The following is an 18,037-nucleotide window of genomic DNA, read 5'->3' on the forward strand; positions in this document are numbered from 1 at the left end:
GTTTATTATTGTTACGAGTATGAGTAAGTCATAGTGATATTTTTCATTGTGCATTTATAGTATTTTTTAAATGAAATAGAAGAGAAATAAGTATGGCTCAAGAACTGAACCTTGTCGTACACCGTGAATACATGCAACAAATTATCCCGCATTATTCTTTTGATTTACTACTGTTTTAGCATTTTTTCGCGATTCTTTTAAGTGTGTTGTTTTTCTTTATCATTTGATGTTATTCAATTTAAAATTTAACTACAACTTTAACAAAAAACTTGCTTTTGTTAAAGTCACAAAATTTGAAAATAACATAAATAGAGTAGAGTTTAATTGTGTTTTCTCTCTCTGTTGTAATAATTACGTCGTGAACAGGAAAATATTTTAAGAAAAATTGACGAAATAAATCAGTAAAAATCCAACAAGTGGTATTACCACCCACCATCTGATTAGTAATAAAAATATGCAAATGCATATCTTTATTTAGAGATCCAAACAATGTAATTGTAATAGTATATTGTTATATAAGTGAGGAAAGGGATGCATTGCTAAACGAGAATGACAATTGGATCACGAGCGATAGCGAGTTGATCTAATCATTCAAGTTTAGCAATGGACCTTTCCTCACGTATATAACATACTATTTTTTCCAACGTCAAGAGCTTTCGGTTTATCTTGCATAGGATTATCAATTTATTATTTTATACAAATCAACATAGAAGTAAAACTTGAAAATCACGTTTCCATGCTCACAGTAAACAATAAAATTTAATTAATGAATGTCAAGTCGTGTTTTTACCCAAACTTGAAAATCAATCAGAATTTACTAAACAAATAGTGATGGAAGTAGAAGATAGTGTTGTAAATTTACCAAATACAGAAATTAAAGAAGCAGCGAACTAGGTATCTTTGGAGTTATTACCTATAAAATCTCGAGCACGCTACGGAAAGGAATACAATGCGTTACTGAGATGGAGACAAGTAGCAAGAAGCGCTAGTTTGGCTTCAACGTCAAGCTCTGTACCGACACGTTATTTAGAAAAAAAAAACAGGAACATTTGGAGTTTTAATTCGTGTAAAAAATTGTACATTTAATTTCTATAATACTGATAAAAAAAGTTAAGTATCTTTGTAAGTGGTAATTGTTAATAAAGAATTCTTACAAATGTATATTTGAACGTTATTTTAAAGAAAGTATGTACATACCTAAATGGGGATCAAATTTTTGTTTTACTTTCCCCACTAGTGAGGGAAGTGATTTACTTTCCTCACATGTGATGCAAACGCGTACTTTCATCTCTAAATTGAGTGATGGAAATGTCATTTTCAGACTTGACGTTGGAAAAACATTTTTTTCCCTTTCTTTTACTTTTTTATTCAGTACCACTTGAATGTAGTAAGTACTTGGTTCTATCCTTCTATTTATTTTTTTGACTTTAGAGCCGTAGTTATTCAGTAACAATTTATAATTGAAGTAACTGTAAAATTTTAAGTCCATTTAGAATCCGAAACAGATAGTCTCACTCATTTCTCTAAATTTTAGTTGTTCTAAGGAGTAACATAAAAACAAACGAATTACTGTAAAGCTTTTTTATACCGTAGCTAACAAACATTCAATCACTTAACGCCATACAGCTTAACTCATTTCTCCAATTGGTTTTATCATCAATTCGTGCACCTGCGAAAATAACCATTTTATTAAATCAGTTTGGACCAACTGTATAGTACCTCACCTGAACATGTGGTGCAGTTGATAAAACATACAGGACCGAATCTGCTACATCTTCAGATTTCAAAAATGGCATCTTCTTGATTAATTCTTTCATATTGTCATCAAACACAACGTTATTAGTTTCCGCAATTTCGGTAGTGACTGCACCCGGACTAATACTCTACAATGTGAGAAAATTAGAATAAGTTTTCACTTACAAACCGTCTCCCTACCGTAATTTTGATTTTCAAACCAAGATTGTTGAATTCTTGTCTCAGCGTTTCAGTCAAAGCCGTGACTGCGTGTTTCGACGCAGGATAAATATTCAGTCCCGGAAAATTTGGTACTCTGTGACCCGCGACACTGTTAATGTGGATAATATGACCGTCGATTTTATTAGCTTTCATGACCTTGATCGCCTCTCTTGTCGCAATACACAAACCGAGGACGTTGGTGTCTAGGGTTTTCTTCCATTTTTCCGTCTCTCCGTCTATCAGATTCGTGGGCTGGGCAATACCGGCGTTGTTGACTAGAACGTGCACCGGGCCTAGCTTCTCTGAGACCCACTTGAATGCCTTCAGAATGTCATCTTCTTTGGTCATGTCAACTTTAACAGCGAACAGCTTTCCCTTTTTTCCTTTAAGTTTTTTTGATAGTTCTTCCACCCGTTCGGAGCGTCTGGCAAACCCAGCCACCTACGATTTTCGCACGTTTCACACATTTTCAAAGTAAATAAGTCTAGATCAAATTACTTGCAAACCTGCTTCGACCAGTTGTTCAGCGATAGCCGCCCCGATTCCTGCACTAGCTCCTGTGACTATCGCCACTTTCCCTTTCCAACGCTCCATCGACAGTACCATGATGCGACTAACGCGTGCTCTACTATATCAACTGGACAAGGTTGGATGTGGCGAAGTAATATATAGTTGTCGAAATAACTGCAGAATCACACTTTAAAAAACTGGCATATCACTGTTAGTCATCCATTGGATTGAATCCTCTCCTAGGTAACAAGTTTAAATGCTTGTTGTAGTATTTGTGAGTGTTTTGACCAGATTAGATAAAAACAGACGTATTTTCATGAACAATTAGATTTTTTCATTTTGCACTCCCAGAAAGAAATATCCATGCAAAAAATGTATCACTTAAATAAAATCATCCTCTTGAATCTTTAAATTACTCAATATCTGATATCAGAATCGTTACGAATTGTTGTGCAATTCTTCTCGGCTAAAATACCATTTCTTAAGTTTTTTAAATAACTACAAGAATAGTTTATTATTGTTACGAGGACGAGTAAATCATAGTGATATTTTTCATTGTGCATTTATAGTTATTTACATTACAAGCTGCGAAAGTTTACTTTTAGGTGCGCGGTGTTTTTAAATCACCTCGGCTACGCTACGCTTCGCCTCGGCAATTTAAAAACACCGCGCACCTAAAAGAGCTTTCGCAACGTGTAATGTATTAAACTTTTCATTCTTTCCTCGCCATTTTTTATAAAATACAATGATTCAGTGATTGCAATAAAATTAGTATAAGGCAGCTTGTTGTTAACGTTACTCTAGTAACAATACAAAAAACATCATTTTATGACATTTATCAAATATCGTTGAATACTTGGTCAGGTCAGTTTAAAATGAATTTCATTGAAGCAGCTGCATAATTGCGTGCAGAAATGTGTTGCTGGACAAATCCAAAGACCAGTATGTACAATCAAGCTTATGAAATGAAAATTTCATTAAATGGTGTGCAACGAATGATGTTTTTGACATTTTTCCTTATCTGTCGTCCAGGGAACCATGATGCAACTAACATGTGCTGAACTAGATATAAACTACACAAGGTTGGATGGGAGGAAGTAATACAGGGTGAGCAACAATAACTGATTCAGTTGGCAAAAAAAAAATTTACATAAAATTTTCAAGACTGTGAATTGTACCTATTTCGGTTTGTTTTATTGACATTATTGACAGCTGGTATACATTTCAAATTTAAAACTCTTGGTTTTTGTAATCGTTTATTAATAAAATGGTTTTCTCGTTGGAACATGACATAAAAGTCACCAAAAATCACCAGAATTTATTGCCAACTCAATCAGTACTTGTTGCTCACACGGTATATAGTTGCCGAAATAACTGCCGAATCACGCTTTAAACTGGCATATCACTCTTAGTCATCCATTCAGAGAGAAAGTACCTACATTGAATCGTCGCCTATCTAATTATGTGACAAATTTAGACCCTTGTTGAAGATTTTGTGAATGTTTTGATCGGATTAGATAAACGCAGTAAAAACATTATCATTTGTTATCACATTCTGCACTTCCAAATATTGAACAGTCACAAATTGTAAATTACAGCAGTTAATTTTTACAGTTTTATTCATCTGTTCTCACAATGAGTATAAGATTTTTTTTAAATATCCGATAATAATGGCAATAAAGATATAAATCGGCACTCTCAAAAAGGGCTTTTTTGTTATGCATTCCAAAAATTCACACTTGAATTTAAAAAATAGCCTTTGAAGTCTTTGTTTTAGTCAATATCTGAGGTCATACTAGAATCAAGCGTAATAAGCAATTTAATAGTTCCGGTTTGTTGTTAAATTCTTCTCGTCCAAAGTATAATTGCTTAATTTTTTTTAGATGTTAGCTACAAGGTAAAGTGAGTAAACCATACATTGGTATTTTCACTACGCATTTTAATTATTTTAAATTCTTAAATGATATAGCTTGGAAATAAAACAACTTGACCTTGCGTTACATTACTAATTGACAGGTAGATTTAGATCGATGCGAGAAACTGTCTTCTACTACTCGTGTTTTTGTAATTTCTTCTATTTTGGCATTTTTTCAACATCCTTTTCAATATTTAGGAGCTTGTTTTTTTGTATCGTTTGTTTGTATTCCCAAGTAATGCATTACTTCGTGAATCTGAAACGACTTGATGAAGACAATTGACATGAAAATGTCAAAATCTCACCTGAACATGTGGAGGAGTCGACAAACCGTACATCACCGAATCCGCTCTATGTTCAATTTTCAGTAACGTTATTTGCATCAATTTTTCTTTTAATTCTGAAGTTGCCAGCTTCAGTGATTTGTTATAACAGGTCCAGGACTAACACTCTCTGCAACGATTCGTTGAACCCACCTTTTTTGATAAGAATGCGTTGTTGACGATTGAACAGCTCTGAATTTGAAAAGAAAGTGTCAACGTGCGAGGTCGTTTGGTACGGTATTTAACGGCACGTGCCATATAAATGGTTAATTTGTTATCGTTAGCAATCCAAAAATTGAAATCACCATTTTGACAATCTTTTCAAATCAACGTGTTGAGATAAAATTAACATGTTCGAATCCGTATAGATATATTATCCAAAATATAAAAGTCATAACCTAGCTTTTATCAAAATATTACGTTTCATTTACACGTGCATATCAAATGTAGTCGGTCATTTAAAATTTTTGAATTCCCAATCCTTGCACAGCCACTTGCTGAATTTTTATCAAGCATTCTTACTTCTTGGCATATCATAAAATGTTATCCAGTAAATTGAAATTGTGTCAGATAATACAAGCTAGCAAGTTATGTGCATTTATTATTCACAATTATAAATAAAGAAAGTGGTACAATTTTTTTGTGCAGATATAACGAAACAATTAATTCAGCAACAAAATGCACTAAGTCATATTTTTATGTTTGCTTTTGGTAACTTAGAGTTTAAAAAAAAAATGAAGAACCAAAATTTGAAAACAATTCAATGTTTTGTAATTTGAATGTAGGTAGAAGAATTAGTATATTAAAAGACAAGTTTCATAAGACCAGTGTTGAAGCACGAATTCAAGATTAAAAAATGAGTGGCGTAGCCACGAGTTATTTTAAAGAATGAGTGCTTCAAGGTCTTATGAAACGAGTTTTTTATACTATTTTTTGTAATTTGCCCTTTTTAAGTCGTTTTTAAACAAAAATGTTTACTTTCCTCGATTTAGGGATTTTTGTGGCGGTTGGTAATGTCTTAATTTTAAAAGTGAAAATTTGATCAAGTCTTCAAAGTCGCCTTTTGTTTTATCCAAATTCTGTCACAAAACACGAATATGGAAGATAATCTTTCATGTACGCCCGCTGAAATACGTGAAATTGCCAAAAAATACGGTCGCGAATTTGTTGCCTGATAAATCCTGGTAAATAATTCTTTGCACATTTTGTAATTTAAACTGACACGCATGACGGATCAAGCTATGCCAACCTAAAAATTTTCGTAAAATGTTCCGTGAAATAATGACTATAAGGACATCCCAGATGATGACGTCGCGTTCGTTAATATGTCTATTAGAGAATCAAAATGGAGGCAAATTACAAAAAGAATTTAAGACAACTCAAAATTGGGAAAACACAAATCAATAATAATTACTTCATGTTTAATTCATTGTATGTATTTCTTGTATAAGTCTAACAATCAATATACACATTTTTTTGTAGGTTAATATACTTCCCCGATTGGTTTGATTGTCAATTCGTGGATCTGGAAAGAAAAATTAAAAATCGCCGGTTCAAGACTTTATATTTCATACTTGAACGTGCGGTGGAGTTGACAGGACGTGCAAAATTGAATCGGCCACATCTTCAGCATTCAGTCCTGGCGATTTCACCATTCTCTGGACTATTGTCGAGTTCATATCATAATTATTATTAGTGAGAATTCCGGTGTTTACCCGCCCTGGACTCACACTCTAAAATTCCAACAATCGTAAACAACTTCCAAACGGAGTCAGATTTTTACCGTAATTTTGATTTTGACACCCAGCTGATTAAGTTCTTGTCTCAACGTTTCAGTCAGAGCCGTAACTGCGTATTTCGAGGCAGCATAAACATTTACTCTCGGAAAATTTGGTACAACGTGGCCGGCATAACTGTTAATGTGGATAATGTGGCCGTCGATTTTTTCCGCTTTCATGATTTTCACCGCCTCTCTGGTCGCAATGCACAAACCCATGACGTTGGTGTCGAAGGTTTTCTTCCATTTTTCTGTGTCTCCATTCCAGAGGGTCGTTTCTTGACCGATTCCCGCACAGTTGATTAAGATGTGAACGGGACCTAGGTTATCGGATGTCCATATGAAACCTTCTTGAATCTCGTCTTCTTTGCAGATGTCGACTTTGACAGCGTGAAGTTGTCCCTCTTTATCGTGGACTTTCTTAGCGACTTGCTCCATATATTCGCACTGTCGATCAAAACCTGCCACCTGTTATAAGTTATAAGAAAGACAGGTCTAGCAACTGTTAAAAATAGTGACAGTTCTTTACTTTTAAACCTTGGTCGACTAATTGTCTCGCTGTCGCTGCTCCAATTCCAGAGTTGGCTCCAGTGACGATTGCTACTTTACCTCTCCAACGATCCATTGAGCCTACCATTTCTGACACGTCGCACTTGCTTTCTGAACTCAACGTGCTGGATCGTTTCGTATGATACTCATAGGAACGCTAGCTACATAAATATTCATATTCGTTGATAAAAAAAACATGATAGTAAATTCAATGAGCCTCCAGGCAGCCTTGAAATGGTTACCTGATTATTTTGGAATTTGGAATTTGAAAATATACTGAGTAACATTAGAAGTGGAACACCAAGAAATAATAGTAATTTTAAATTGATTTTTATACAACATACTAGCTTTTACCCGAGGCTTCGCCCGCAAATTTCAGAATGTTTAAAAATTATGTTTCTACCTTCATGTATTGTGATAAACGCAGTAATTTCAATATGAAGTTTGTCTTTTTACGAAGAATAATTAAAACTTTACTGTAGACTACTTTGTTCTTCGACTATATAAACAAAAAGATCAATACGATAAGAAACTAACACTATGATCACTTACCAATTCATGAAAATACGCCAACATAACACTTTTATTTTCAGTTGTAACCTTATTTAGATCCTCCTATTGTTTGATTGTCTCGTTTGATTTCAGATACCAGCCTTTTGATTTTTCCGGTATTAAGCTATTTGAAGCTTGTTCTGCTTCATTTAAGACATCTTCCGGTAAAACACAATCATTCAAACACATTTTGCGAAATTGCTACTTTTATAAACAACTAAATGTAACTATGACACCTGAACATATAATACAAACGCGATTTCCAACTCGAAAAAACTTTTTTTTGTGCTTAACAGGCTTAAAAATGATAATAGGGGTTGCTTTTTGTGGGTGTCAAGCGGCGAAGGTGACGATATACTCAGAGGTTGAAATAGGGGTGAAGCCGCGAAGGTGAGGGTATTTCCAAGTCGAAAAAACTGTCTTTTTCTTAACAGGGTTGAAAATGGTAGTAGGGGTTGGTTTTTGTAAAATTAAAGTAGACAGTAATTTTCTTCTTGTTTTGAAGATCAAGTGTACAAAATTTCATCAAGATCGGAGTAAAACTGTAGATTTGCATACAAAATATACAAACAAACAGACATTCACACATATATAGATTAGTCTTGACCCAACGTAAAACTGCTTCTTGGATAAACTTTTTTAGAGTTATTGCTAGTACTATGTTCAAACCGAACAAAAACCTTATTAGTCTTTTGTAACTTGAACGTAGATAGAAGAAAAGACTTAAGACAACTCGAAACTGGGAAAAGACAAATTCATAATAATTAATTTGTTTAATTCATTTTATTTATTTATTGTACATTTCCCAACAATCATTGTACACATTTTTTGTAGATTAAACTGGTTCCCCGAATGGTTTGATTGTCAATTCATGGATCTGAAAAGAAAAAAAAAACAAAAATCGCCGGTTCAGTACTTTGTATTTCTTACTTGAACATGTCGTGGCGTCGACAAGACATACAAAACCGAATCGGCCACATCTTCAGCGTTCAACTTTAGAGTTTTCTTCATCTTTTCAACGAATTTCGAGTTGATTACAAAATTATTAGTTTGGACGATTTCTGTGTCTACTGTTCCTGGACTTACACTCTAAAATTGAGCAATAGCAAAGCACTTCCTGACGGAGTGAAATTCTTTACCGTAATTTTAATTTTCAGTCCCAGATGGTTGAGCTCTTGTCTCAGCGTTTCAGTCAAAGCTGTGACAGCATATTTGCTCGCTGGGTATACATTTAATCCGGGATAATTCGGTACGGTATGGCCAGCGACGCTGTTAATGTGAATGATATGACCGTCGATTTTTTCTGCTTTCATGATTTTCACTGCCTCTCTGGTTGCAACGCACAAACCCATGACGTTGGTGTCGAAGGTTTTCTTCCATTTTTCGGTGTCGCCTTCGATTAGATTTGTTTGCTGGACAATTCCAGCATTGTTCACCAAGATATGAACAGGACCTACATTGTCAGAAGTCCATTTGAAAGCCTCCAGGATATCTTCTTCTTTAGAGATATCTGCTTTGATCGCGTAGAGTTTACCTTTCTGTCCTTGGAGTTTCTTGGCTAATTCCTCCACACGTTCAGAGCGTCGCGCAAGACCAACCACCTTCAATATTTATTCAATACAAAATTGTTCACAAAATGGTTAAATTGTACCTGTAAACCTTCTTCGACCAATTGTTTCGCTATGGCTGCACCGATTCCAGCACTAGCACCAGTGACGATGGCCACTTTGCCTTTCCACCGATCCATTGAAATTACCATTTTGACAATCTTTTCAAATGGACGAGTTCTTATAAAATGAACCTGCCCGAATACGCACAGATAGATTATCGAAAAGTCGCAACTTAGTTTTTATCTAAATAGTCTGATAAGTGTTGAATTGCATTCCATTTGCAAATGCATACATAGTGGACTACGTCATTTAAAGTTTTTGAGTTGCCCCCTGGTGGTTTATTTACGAAACTAAAAGATAGCAGCCAAATGTCAACTTTTTATCTAAGCATTCGTGCTTCTTGGTATATCATAAAAATTTTCCCATTTTATTAAAATAGTGTAAAATACTTAGCGAATTATTGGAATTTACTATTTACGAGTACAATGATAAGTGAAAAACGTCTTGCAACTTTTTTCGACAGACATTGACAAAGACTAAGTAACGTTTTGATGTTTGCTTTTGGTAACTATTTTCTACTAGGCTACTCGTACATTAGAATTTAAAGAAAACTTAAAGAACGTAATATTATGAAAAATTATCAAAATTCCTTCGTTCGGTATGGTGTTTTAATAACACTTATTGCGTTCATTACACGTTTATCATACGTGGTTTGTCTGATATCGATAGTACCTACATAATAAAAAAAATAGTTCTGTGGGTTTCTAGAAGGTAACATTTATTTTTTAAACTTATGCGGCCTTTGTTGGAGAAAATTGCATTTTAATGCATGACAAGGCACGACCCCACATCGCAGGAATTGTGCAGCAGTATTTGCAGGAAGTTCAATTGCCAGTACTAGAGTGGCTTGCACGAAGTCCAGAGATGAACCCTATCGAGCATGTCTGGGACCACTTAGAACAAGCTTTAAAACGGCACCAGCGAGATTCCGTAATCTGGAAAAACTCGAAGCTGTACTTGTACGAAAAGATGTGTTTTAAAGTTCTTTGAAATATTGAGTTGGACGTCGAGCGTCCAAATTTCTTAGAGAATTGGTCAAAAATATGAGGTAGTTTTATAATAGATGTTTTTACTGAGCTTTTATTTAAAACAAAATTACTTTAAAAAAGGAAATGGAGCTAAGAGAGCCCAGCAATGAAACAAAGAAATAAAAAATAAAGTGTTTTGCCCATTAACTGGAGTATGTTTACAGATTTAAGAGAACAGAAACCAAGTAACAGTTCATACGTAATTTATTTTATTGATTTATGGTAACTACATTTACACACACAATGTGCACATTTTTTTAAATTAATAAATTTGTGTAAAATTATTATCAAAGTGTGACGTCGTTCGATGTAGTATTTAATGACACGTGCTGCGAAAATAGTTATTTTCTTATCATTAAAATAATAGTACGAGTACCTAATCTAGTTCTATTCTATTTCTCGAATTTTTGCTCATTGCTTGATTTAAAGACCGGATTTTAGGCAAAATGCCTATTCGTCATTTTTCCAGCCATTATCTTGACCTGACCTTACTTTTTGTTTGATTCATGTCAAATGTACAAGTAAAAACAAAAGAAATGCCAAAAACAAAACCAAATTATAAAGACAAGTTAGCCGAATGGGCTGATGACAAAAGATATATGTAATTGCAAAAGTGATAATTTGGAACAATATTTTCTTTGTCAGGCGAACAGACACTAAATTTGGTGTAATAATTAAAATAATAACTAAGTAAAATAATTAATTTGATAACTAGTTTTATACCGGGCGTAGAACTGGTTTACGAGACATAGGATTTTACATGTAAAAATAAAGAGTTTCAATTATTGGCTCCCCTAATAATTTTACGGCAAAATAGTTAAAATGAAAATTGGAGAGAATTAAAATTAATGTCTAATTTCAGTCTTACTTTTTTTTCTAACATCTTGTGGTACTGAAAGAAAGGCAAGAAAGAAGTTGACACAAAAACAGTAAAAAGTACTACTAAGCATGAAATTGTATTTCTTTCTTTAAATGTTATTATGGAGGATCTTTTTTAAGCAACTTCCAAGCAACATTTGCTTCAGGTTTCCCAGACCGATCAATTCATGCCACAGAAACAATTGGAAGAATTGTAGAGAAGTTTGAGCATTTAATGGAAGATACCTTTTCATTTATCCTGTAGTCCTGTACGACTTCATTTGAAGGGCAAATTAAAAGACAATTAAATAATAGAGAAACCATCCGACAAATACATAGTATTTTAAAAGTCAAATTTCACGGCTAGTGCTACTTTTTAGTATTTTTTTGTTAACTCATTTCTTGCTTTTCTTTCAGTACCACAAGATGTTAGAAAAAAACAAAGAGTGGAATTAGACAGTATTTTTAATTCTCTCTAACTTTCATTTTAACTATTTTGGCATAAAATTATTAGGGGAGCCAATAATTGAAACTCTTTATTTTTACATGTAAAATCCTATGTCTCGTAAACCAATTCTACACCCGGTATGTGTGTTATGTAGGTACTGTTAACTTTCAATTTGTATTTTGTTTTTTTAAATTTATATTTTGTTTTTTTCACATATTATATCCCAAGTGCAAAATTTTTTATCGGAAATTTTTTTGCTAATGAACGAAAACATCCATAAATGAGGTCAGAAGACCAATTATTAGCAAATAAGAGCACGAGACGAAGTCGAGGGCTTTTATTTGATAATAATAGATCTTCTGACCGAATAATTTATGGATGTTTGAGTTCATTAGTAAAAAAAATTGCCGATATTAAAATTTTGCACGAGGGGTATACGGCTGATTATTTCCTGAATAGAATGAAACCAAACGCATTATTTCCAGTCCTTTTTATTTAATTTTTTTATTTTTTAAATCAGGTACCCACATTTTTTATCAGATTATTGCATTTTAGATAATTTTATCGGGTTATTTTTTGTTTTCTCGTTTTGATTGGTCAATATTTGTCACGCAATTGGTTGCTAAACACATGAAGGAAATAATCGTAAAAAAATTTTCGTTTTAATAAAATACTATTTCAGTGACTCCTGTTTTTGTGCCTTTTTGATAATTTTAGGCACCTAAAAGTGTGTTGTGACGACCTATTTTAGGCGCCTATTTCATTAAATTTTAAGCGCCTAAAATCCGGTCTTTATGATCATTGTACAAAGCAATTGAAGTAACTTTAAAACAAGAAAAGTGCAAAATAAATATTCAGTTCAGAAGCATATACTGTGTTTTTAGCAAAAATGTTTGGGTCGTTGTTAATGTTATGTCGACACCAAACTAAAATCTGAACTGAAAAAAATCTCTTAGCTTGTCTGTCATTACTGCGGGAACTGTTCGATTCTTAGGTGCTAAAAAGCAAAAGTGTTGGTAATAAAAAAGTATTCTCTCGTAATTTCTGAGCCAAAAATTAAAATTGCATAATAAACTGAAAGTTATTTTCCTTTAAAGGTTGAAATCTTGTTCCTTTAGGAAATCGTGAAAAGTCTTCCAGGGATCAGTTTTCTAGTTTTCAAAACATGTTTTTTACCAAATATTTGGAACAAAATTAACTCTAAATGGAAAATAGGACCAAAAGAAGAATCCTGTCCTTATATCGACTGAACTATCCATTGTCTTATTGTTGTGAGTTCTTTGAGAGAAACTCTCATTTGGACATACAAAACATAATATTCGGTTTATATTTTTAATTCATTTTATTGATCTGTTGGACACACAGTTACCAATTGATGTTGCAAATTTGCATATTAAAATGATTCTCCGGTTGGCCTAATTGTCAATTCGTGTATCTGAAAAAAAGCTAATCAAGAATCACTAATTCTGAATAATCTGGTTCTTACCTGGACATTGGGTGCTGTAGACAGAACATATAATACCGAATCAGCCACATCTTGGGTTCTCAGTTTTGGTGCCCCCATCATCTCTTGAGCGGCTTTCGAATCCATCCGAAAATTACAATCATTAGTAAACCCTGTGTCCACATTTCCTGGACTCACACTCTAAAATTACAACATTCGCCAACAAATTCCAAATGGAGCGAAATTCTTTACCGTAACTTTTATTTTGAGTCCCTCATGATTAAACTCTTGTCTCAACGTTTCGGTCAGAGCCGTGACAGCACATTTGGTTGCTGGGTACACATTCAGTCCTCTGACATTTAGTACAACATGACCGCTGATGCTGTTAATGTGGACAATGTGACCGTCGATTTTTTCCGCTTTCATGATTTTGACCGCCTCTCTGGTCGCAATGCACAAACCTATGACGTTGGTGTCGAAGGTTTTCTTCCATTTTTCTACATCTCCGTTCCAAAGGGTTGTATTGTGAAGGACTCCCGCACAGTTGATTAAAATGTGGACGGGACCTAGATTGTCGCATGTCCATCTGAAGGCTTCCTGAATCTCGTCTTCTTTGCAGATGTCGACTTTGACGGCGTGAAATTGTCCCTTTTTATCGTGGACTCTCTTAGCGACTTGCTCAATATATTCGCACTGTCGATCAAAACCTGCCACCTGTTATTAGAAAGACAGGTCTACCAACTGTTAAAAATAGGGGGGGTTCTTTACTTTTAAACCTTGGTCGACTAATTGTCTTGCAATCGCTGCTCCAATTCCAGAGTTGGCTCCAGTGACGATTGCTACTTTACCTCTCCAACGATCCATTGAGCCTACCATTTCTGACACGTCACGTTCTGAACTCAACGTGCTTGATCGTTTCGTATGATACTTATAAGAACGCTAGCTACATAAATATTCATTTTGTTATCGTCGGTAAAAAAACATGGTAATAAATTCTATGGGTTTCCAAACACCCTTGAAATGTTTATAGTTGAATGCAGCCATGAGAATTGCTTCCAAATGGACTTACGTGTCTTTTTTGTGTTGTTGGAAACATTTTCTTCGATTTCTGCGTTAATTTCTTCTTCCGATTTGCTGCCAAATTGCCAAAGTTGGTTCATGGAATAGTCCTCCGAATACAACTCGTAGTCCAAATTATGTCGATTATTTTTCAAACTGGTTTCACTCATTCAATTGTGCTTGCGAATCTCACTCGTGCTGACGCACTCGTGGATTCATTCCCAAGCACAATTGATAATTCGTGACCAGTTTGAAAAATAATCGACATAATTTGGACTACTCGTGGTATTATAAATGATTATTTTGGAATTTGGAATTAGAAAACATTCGCTTTGGGAACTATGTTCTCTGTTTTTTGTATAAACTTTTTTAGAGTTACTGCTAGTACTATGTTCAAACCGAACAAACACCTAATCAGTCTTTTGTAATTAGAACGTAGATAGAAGAAAGGATTTAAGACAACTCAAAATTTGGAAAACACAAATTAATACTAATAATTAGTTCATGTTTAATGGTGGTTTATTTACGAAACTAAAAGATAGCCAAATGTTAACTTTTTATCTAAGCATTCGTGCTTATTAATATATCATAAATATTTCCGATTTTATTAAAATAGTGTGAAATACTTAGCAAATTATTGGAATTTACTATTTACAGCAGTCATAAGTGAAAAACGTTTTGTATCTTTTTTCGACAGACATTGACAAAGAAACTAATTCAGCAAGAAAATACAGGGTGATTCTGAAATAAGTTTAGAAAAAAAAATGTGGAGTATCCTTGACACAAAATAATTCTGCGTAAATGACTTTTGGAGGTGAAATCAAAAGGATGGAGATTACCCTATATTCTTGTATTTCCAACGCCTATGAATAGGGAAAATTTGTCCGAATTTGTTCACTTCATTAGCAACCATTATTACATCAACTCCACAATAAACTCGTAGGTGCAAGCACACTGCTTTGTAAATGTTTCTATGGAAATGATCGAGAGGAGTAATACCAATATAATCAGGTAATCACCTTTAACTCAGCAGCGTACTAACAATTTTGACCAAATTTTCAATCATTTGTATCTCGAAAACAAAAAAACTTTTATAAGATTTTTTTTTGTCAATGACTTCTTATCATCACCAATTACCGGTTTTTTTTCCAAACTTATTTCAGAATCACCCTGTATACTAAGTAACGTTTTGATGTTTGCTTTTGGTAACTATTTTCTACTAGAATTTAAAGAAAAGTTAAAGAACGAAAATTTGAAAACAATTCAGTCTTCTATAATTTGCACAAAGATATAAAGCATTTAAGACTGATTTAATTTGAATTTGGGAAAACACAAATTAACAATTAACTAGTTCATGTTTAGTTCATTTTATTTATTGTACAAGTCCAACCATAAATGAATACATTTCGTGTAGATTAAACGGCCTCTCCGATTGGTTTGATTGTCAATTCGTGGATCTGCAAAGTAAAATAAAAAATCGCCGGTTCAGTACTTTGTATTTCTTACTTGGACGTGCGGTGGAGTTGACAGAACGAACAAAATCGAATCGGCCACATCTTCAGCATTCATTGCTGGCGTCTTCATCATTCTCTGGATTACTTTCGAATTCATATCAAAATTATTACGTTTGACAATTCCGGTGTCTACCCGCCCTGGACTCACACTCTAAAATTCCAATAATCCGTAAACAACCTCCAAACGGAGTCGGATTTTTACCGTAATTTTGATTTTGACACCCAGTTGATTAAATTCTTGTCTCAGCGTTTCGGTCAGAGCCGTGACAGCAAATTTGCTCGCCGGGTACACGTTGAACAAGGGAATATTCGGTACGAAGTGGCCAGAAATGCTGTTCATGTGGACGATGTGGCCGTCGATTTTTTCCGCTTTCATGATTTTCACCGCCTCTCTGGTTGCAATGCACAAACCGATGACGTTGGTGTCGAAGGTTTTCTTCCATTTTTCTGTGTCTCCATTCCAGAGGGTCGTTTCTTGAGCGATTCCGGCACAGTTGATTAAGATGTGAACGGAACCTAGATTATTGGATGTCCATCTGAAAGCTTCCTGAATCTCGTCTTCTTTGCAGATGTCGACTTTCATTGGGTGAAGTTGTCCTTTTTTATCGTGGAGTTTAGCCACTTGCTCCATCCATTCGCACTGTCGATCAAAACCTACCACCTGTAATTTGAAATAGTTAGCAACTGTTGTGAAATAGTAGGACTTATTTACCATTAATCCTGCTTCCACTAATTGTTTTGCTACTGCTGCTCCAATTCCAGAATTGGCTCCAGTGACGATGGCCACTTTACCAATCCAACGATCCATTGAAACCACCATTTCGGACAAGTTGCAAATGCGTTGTGTGCCACTGAACAGCTCTAAACACTTATTACAAAAATTATCAAAATATGTTGTTTGTTCGGTATGGTGTTTAATAACACGTACTGGGTAGATTACACGTTTAGCATACGTAGTTTGTCTGATATCATTAGTCCCACATAATAAAAAAGAAAAATTTCTGTAGATTTCTAGAAGGTAACATTGATTTTTTACTCTTTTATTTTATTATAATGTTTTATATTTTTGCATCAATTTTTCTTTCAAGGACGCTGCTAATGAAACGTTCCACGAGTTAATAAAGGGCGATCAAATTAACTTGTAGGTAATTGAGTTGTCCATGAATCCGAAATCGTATGTCGTCACTTGAACTCCACGCTCCTATAAACACAGACAGATTAGTCGCAAAAGACATACGGATTCAAATCCATGGATGACTCGATTACAAATTAATTTGATCGCGCGATATCTAAATTGAGAAAAGGTATTATGTATTAATATTTTAGCTTTTCAGCGGTATTATGTGCCCGGAAAGCAGAATACAATATACCGGGTGATTCAGATTGGTATTCGCGCCCCTATATCTTTTTTATTTTAAGAAAAAAGTATAGCAAACCATATATATTTGTAAATCGCTTATGAAAGTACAATAGATGACGTTGTCAAATCTTCTCTACGATGACATATGTCAAAGTTAAGACAGTCAACTTTTTTTTTTTAAATAGTACATTATACATTTCTTAGTCTATTCTTGTAAAGCTTTTTTTTCTATATTTGAATGTGTAAAAAAAGTTGACACTTACAATAGGAAAAAATCGAGAAAAAAATAAAATATGATTTAATTTATTCGAAAGTGTTATTTTCTAAAAAGAGCTAGTTAGCCATGGAGACAATTGAATTTTGACATTAATAGTGTCAATTATTAACGTACCTACATTTAAATAAATAGCTATGTTATAACTTATAACCTACATTTAAATAAATAACTATGATATAACATCTGGCTTCGAAACCTAACTTCTTCCTGACTATACCGCTTTGAATGCATACACGATGAAAATATGTAGTTGAATTTTGATAGTGCATGAATGACATGATGATGTAAAATTCGAATAAGTGTAAATTCTAATATTCGAATAAAGTAAATTCAGGATGGATCGGGTCAAATAATTTTATTTTTTGGCTATGTAATTCTTAAAATAGTGAGATGCAGGGAAACAACAACGCGAATTTAGCATCATAAATTCATGGATTTGGTATTTCGTCCGAGTCTCAGTTTTCTGGCCGAGGCGCACCCGAGGCTTGAAAACAAACAAGGTCAAATCATTTTATTTTTTGGCTACGTGGTTGTCTTGTAAATAATGACATGCAGAGAACCAACATAATGCGAATTTACAAATGTTTGGCTTACTAGCTCTTTTTAGAAAATAACGCTTTCGAATAAATTAAATCATATTTTATTATTTTTCTCGATTTTTTTCTGATGTAATTGTCAACTTTTTTTACACATTCAAATGTAGAAAAAAAAGTTTTGCAAGAGTAGGCTAATAAATGTGTAGTGTACTATTTAAAAAAAAAAGTTGACTCTCTTAATTTTGACATATGTCATCGCAG

General features: G+C 34.0%; 7 protein-coding genes across 10 annotated transcripts in view; 2 read left to right on the forward strand and 5 right to left on the reverse strand.

The window, feature by feature from the left end:
• The window catches only part of LOC138136240 (cyclic GMP-AMP synthase-like receptor), a 200,949-nt gene that overhangs the window by 32,889 nt on the left and 150,023 nt on the right, over positions 1-18,037 (forward strand). The gene's annotated exons all lie outside the window — the stretch shown is intronic.
• The window catches only part of LOC138136209 (puratrophin-1-like), a 215,879-nt gene that overhangs the window by 28,664 nt on the left and 169,178 nt on the right, over positions 1-18,037 (forward strand). The gene's annotated exons all lie outside the window — the stretch shown is intronic.
• On the reverse strand, positions 1,567-2,605 carry LOC138136283 (farnesol dehydrogenase-like). Its single transcript, XM_069055408.1, has 4 exons — positions 2,455-2,605; positions 1,936-2,397; positions 1,725-1,883; positions 1,567-1,669 (listed from the first exon to the last, which is right to left on the reverse strand). Exons 1-4 carry the CDS (start codon positions 2,560-2,562, stop codon positions 1,628-1,630), a joined length of 771 nt encoding a protein of 256 aa, XP_068911509.1. The 5' UTR covers positions 2,563-2,605; the 3' UTR covers positions 1,567-1,627.
• On the reverse strand, positions 6,124-7,197 carry LOC138122168 (farnesol dehydrogenase-like). The gene is made up of 4 exons (XM_069036311.1): positions 7,011-7,197; positions 6,488-6,949; positions 6,279-6,437; positions 6,124-6,229 (listed from the first exon to the last, which is right to left on the reverse strand). The coding sequence occupies exons 1-4, from the start codon at positions 7,116-7,118 to the stop codon at positions 6,188-6,190; spliced, it is 771 nt and encodes a 256-aa protein (XP_068892412.1). The 5' UTR covers positions 7,119-7,197; the 3' UTR covers positions 6,124-6,187.
• On the reverse strand, positions 8,328-9,758 carry LOC138123840 (farnesol dehydrogenase-like). The gene is made up of 4 exons (XM_069038664.1): positions 9,234-9,758; positions 8,722-9,183; positions 8,513-8,671; positions 8,328-8,459 (listed from the first exon to the last, which is right to left on the reverse strand). Exons 1-4 carry the CDS (start codon positions 9,339-9,341, stop codon positions 8,418-8,420), a joined length of 771 nt encoding a protein of 256 aa, XP_068894765.1. The 5' UTR covers positions 9,342-9,758; the 3' UTR covers positions 8,328-8,417.
• On the reverse strand, positions 12,650-13,945 carry LOC138123845 (farnesol dehydrogenase-like). 2 transcript variants are annotated; one of them, XM_069038686.1, is made up of 4 exons: positions 13,799-13,945; positions 13,289-13,744; positions 13,073-13,231; positions 12,650-13,021 (listed from the first exon to the last, which is right to left on the reverse strand). In XM_069038686.1, exons 1-4 carry the CDS (start codon positions 13,904-13,906, stop codon positions 12,980-12,982), a joined length of 765 nt encoding a protein of 254 aa, XP_068894787.1. In that variant the 5' UTR covers positions 13,907-13,945; the 3' UTR covers positions 12,650-12,979. The 2 variants fall into 2 exon arrangements, with proteins under 2 accessions (XP_068894787.1, XP_068894779.1); XM_069038678.1 differs by having other exon boundaries at positions 12,891-13,021; positions 13,283-13,744.
• LOC138123889 (farnesol dehydrogenase-like) lies at positions 15,441-16,488 on the reverse strand. Its single transcript, XM_069038723.1, has 4 exons — positions 16,316-16,488; positions 15,806-16,264; positions 15,596-15,754; positions 15,441-15,546 (listed from the first exon to the last, which is right to left on the reverse strand). Exons 1-4 carry the CDS (start codon positions 16,421-16,423, stop codon positions 15,505-15,507), a joined length of 768 nt encoding a protein of 255 aa, XP_068894824.1. The 5' UTR covers positions 16,424-16,488; the 3' UTR covers positions 15,441-15,504.

The sequence above is a fragment of the Tenebrio molitor genome, chromosome 1 (assembly GCF_963966145.1).
Source record: "Tenebrio molitor chromosome 1, icTenMoli1.1, whole genome shotgun sequence".
Taxonomy (NCBI): domain Eukaryota; kingdom Metazoa; phylum Arthropoda; class Insecta; order Coleoptera; family Tenebrionidae; genus Tenebrio; species Tenebrio molitor.

What these genes read in the sequence shown, in the direction of transcription:
- LOC138136283 (XM_069055408.1), bottom strand. Translation starts at nt 2,562, where the DNA reads ATGGTACTGTCGATGGAGCGTTGGAAAGGGAAAGTGGCGATAGTCACA. An exon ending in TGGTCGAAGCAGGTTTGCAA is followed by an intron (nt 2,398 to 2,454) that starts GTAATTTGATCT and finishes CGAAAATCGTAG; the next exon opens with GTGGCTGGGTTTGCCAGACG. An exon ending in GTTTGAAAATCAAAATTACG is followed by an intron (nt 1,884 to 1,935) that starts GTAGGGAGACGG and finishes CTCACATTGTAG; the next exon opens with AGTATTAGTCCGGGTGCAGT.
- LOC138122168 (XM_069036311.1), bottom strand. Translation starts at nt 7,118, where the DNA reads ATGGTAGGCTCAATGGATCGTTGGAGAGGTAAAGTAGCAATCGTCACT. An exon ending in TAGTCGACCAAGGTTTAAAA is followed by an intron (nt 6,950 to 7,010) that starts GTAAAGAACTGT and finishes AACTTATAACAG; the next exon opens with GTGGCAGGTTTTGATCGACA. An exon ending in CAACTCCACCGCACGTTCAA is followed by an intron (nt 6,230 to 6,278) that starts GTATGAAATATA and finishes TTTTCTTTCCAG; the next exon opens with ATCCACGAATTGACAATCAA.
- LOC138123840 (XM_069038664.1), bottom strand. Translation starts at nt 9,341, where the DNA reads ATGGTAATTTCAATGGATCGGTGGAAAGGCAAAGTGGCCATCGTCACT. An exon ending in GACTGAAAATTAAAATTACG is followed by an intron (nt 8,672 to 8,721) that starts GTAAAGAATTTC and finishes GCTCAATTTTAG; the next exon opens with AGTGTAAGTCCAGGAACAGT. An exon ending in CGACGCCACGACATGTTCAA is followed by an intron (nt 8,460 to 8,512) that starts GTAAGAAATACA and finishes TTTTCTTTTCAG; the next exon opens with ATCCATGAATTGACAATCAA.
- LOC138123845 (XM_069038678.1), bottom strand. Translation starts at nt 13,906, where the DNA reads ATGGTAGGCTCAATGGATCGTTGGAGAGGTAAAGTAGCAATCGTCACT. An exon ending in GACTCAAAATAAAAGTTACG is followed by an intron (nt 13,232 to 13,282) that starts GTAAAGAATTTC and finishes TTGTAATTTTAG; the next exon opens with AGTGTGAGTCCAGGAAATGT. An exon ending in CTACAGCACCCAATGTCCAG is followed by an intron (nt 13,022 to 13,072) that starts GTAAGAACCAGA and finishes GCTTTTTTTCAG; the next exon opens with ATACACGAATTGACAATTAG.
- LOC138123889 (XM_069038723.1), bottom strand. Translation starts at nt 16,423, where the DNA reads ATGGTGGTTTCAATGGATCGTTGGATTGGTAAAGTGGCCATCGTCACT. An exon ending in TAGTGGAAGCAGGATTAATG is followed by an intron (nt 16,265 to 16,315) that starts GTAAATAAGTCC and finishes TTCAAATTACAG; the next exon opens with GTGGTAGGTTTTGATCGACA. An exon ending in CAACTCCACCGCACGTCCAA is followed by an intron (nt 15,547 to 15,595) that starts GTAAGAAATACA and finishes TTTACTTTGCAG; the next exon opens with ATCCACGAATTGACAATCAA.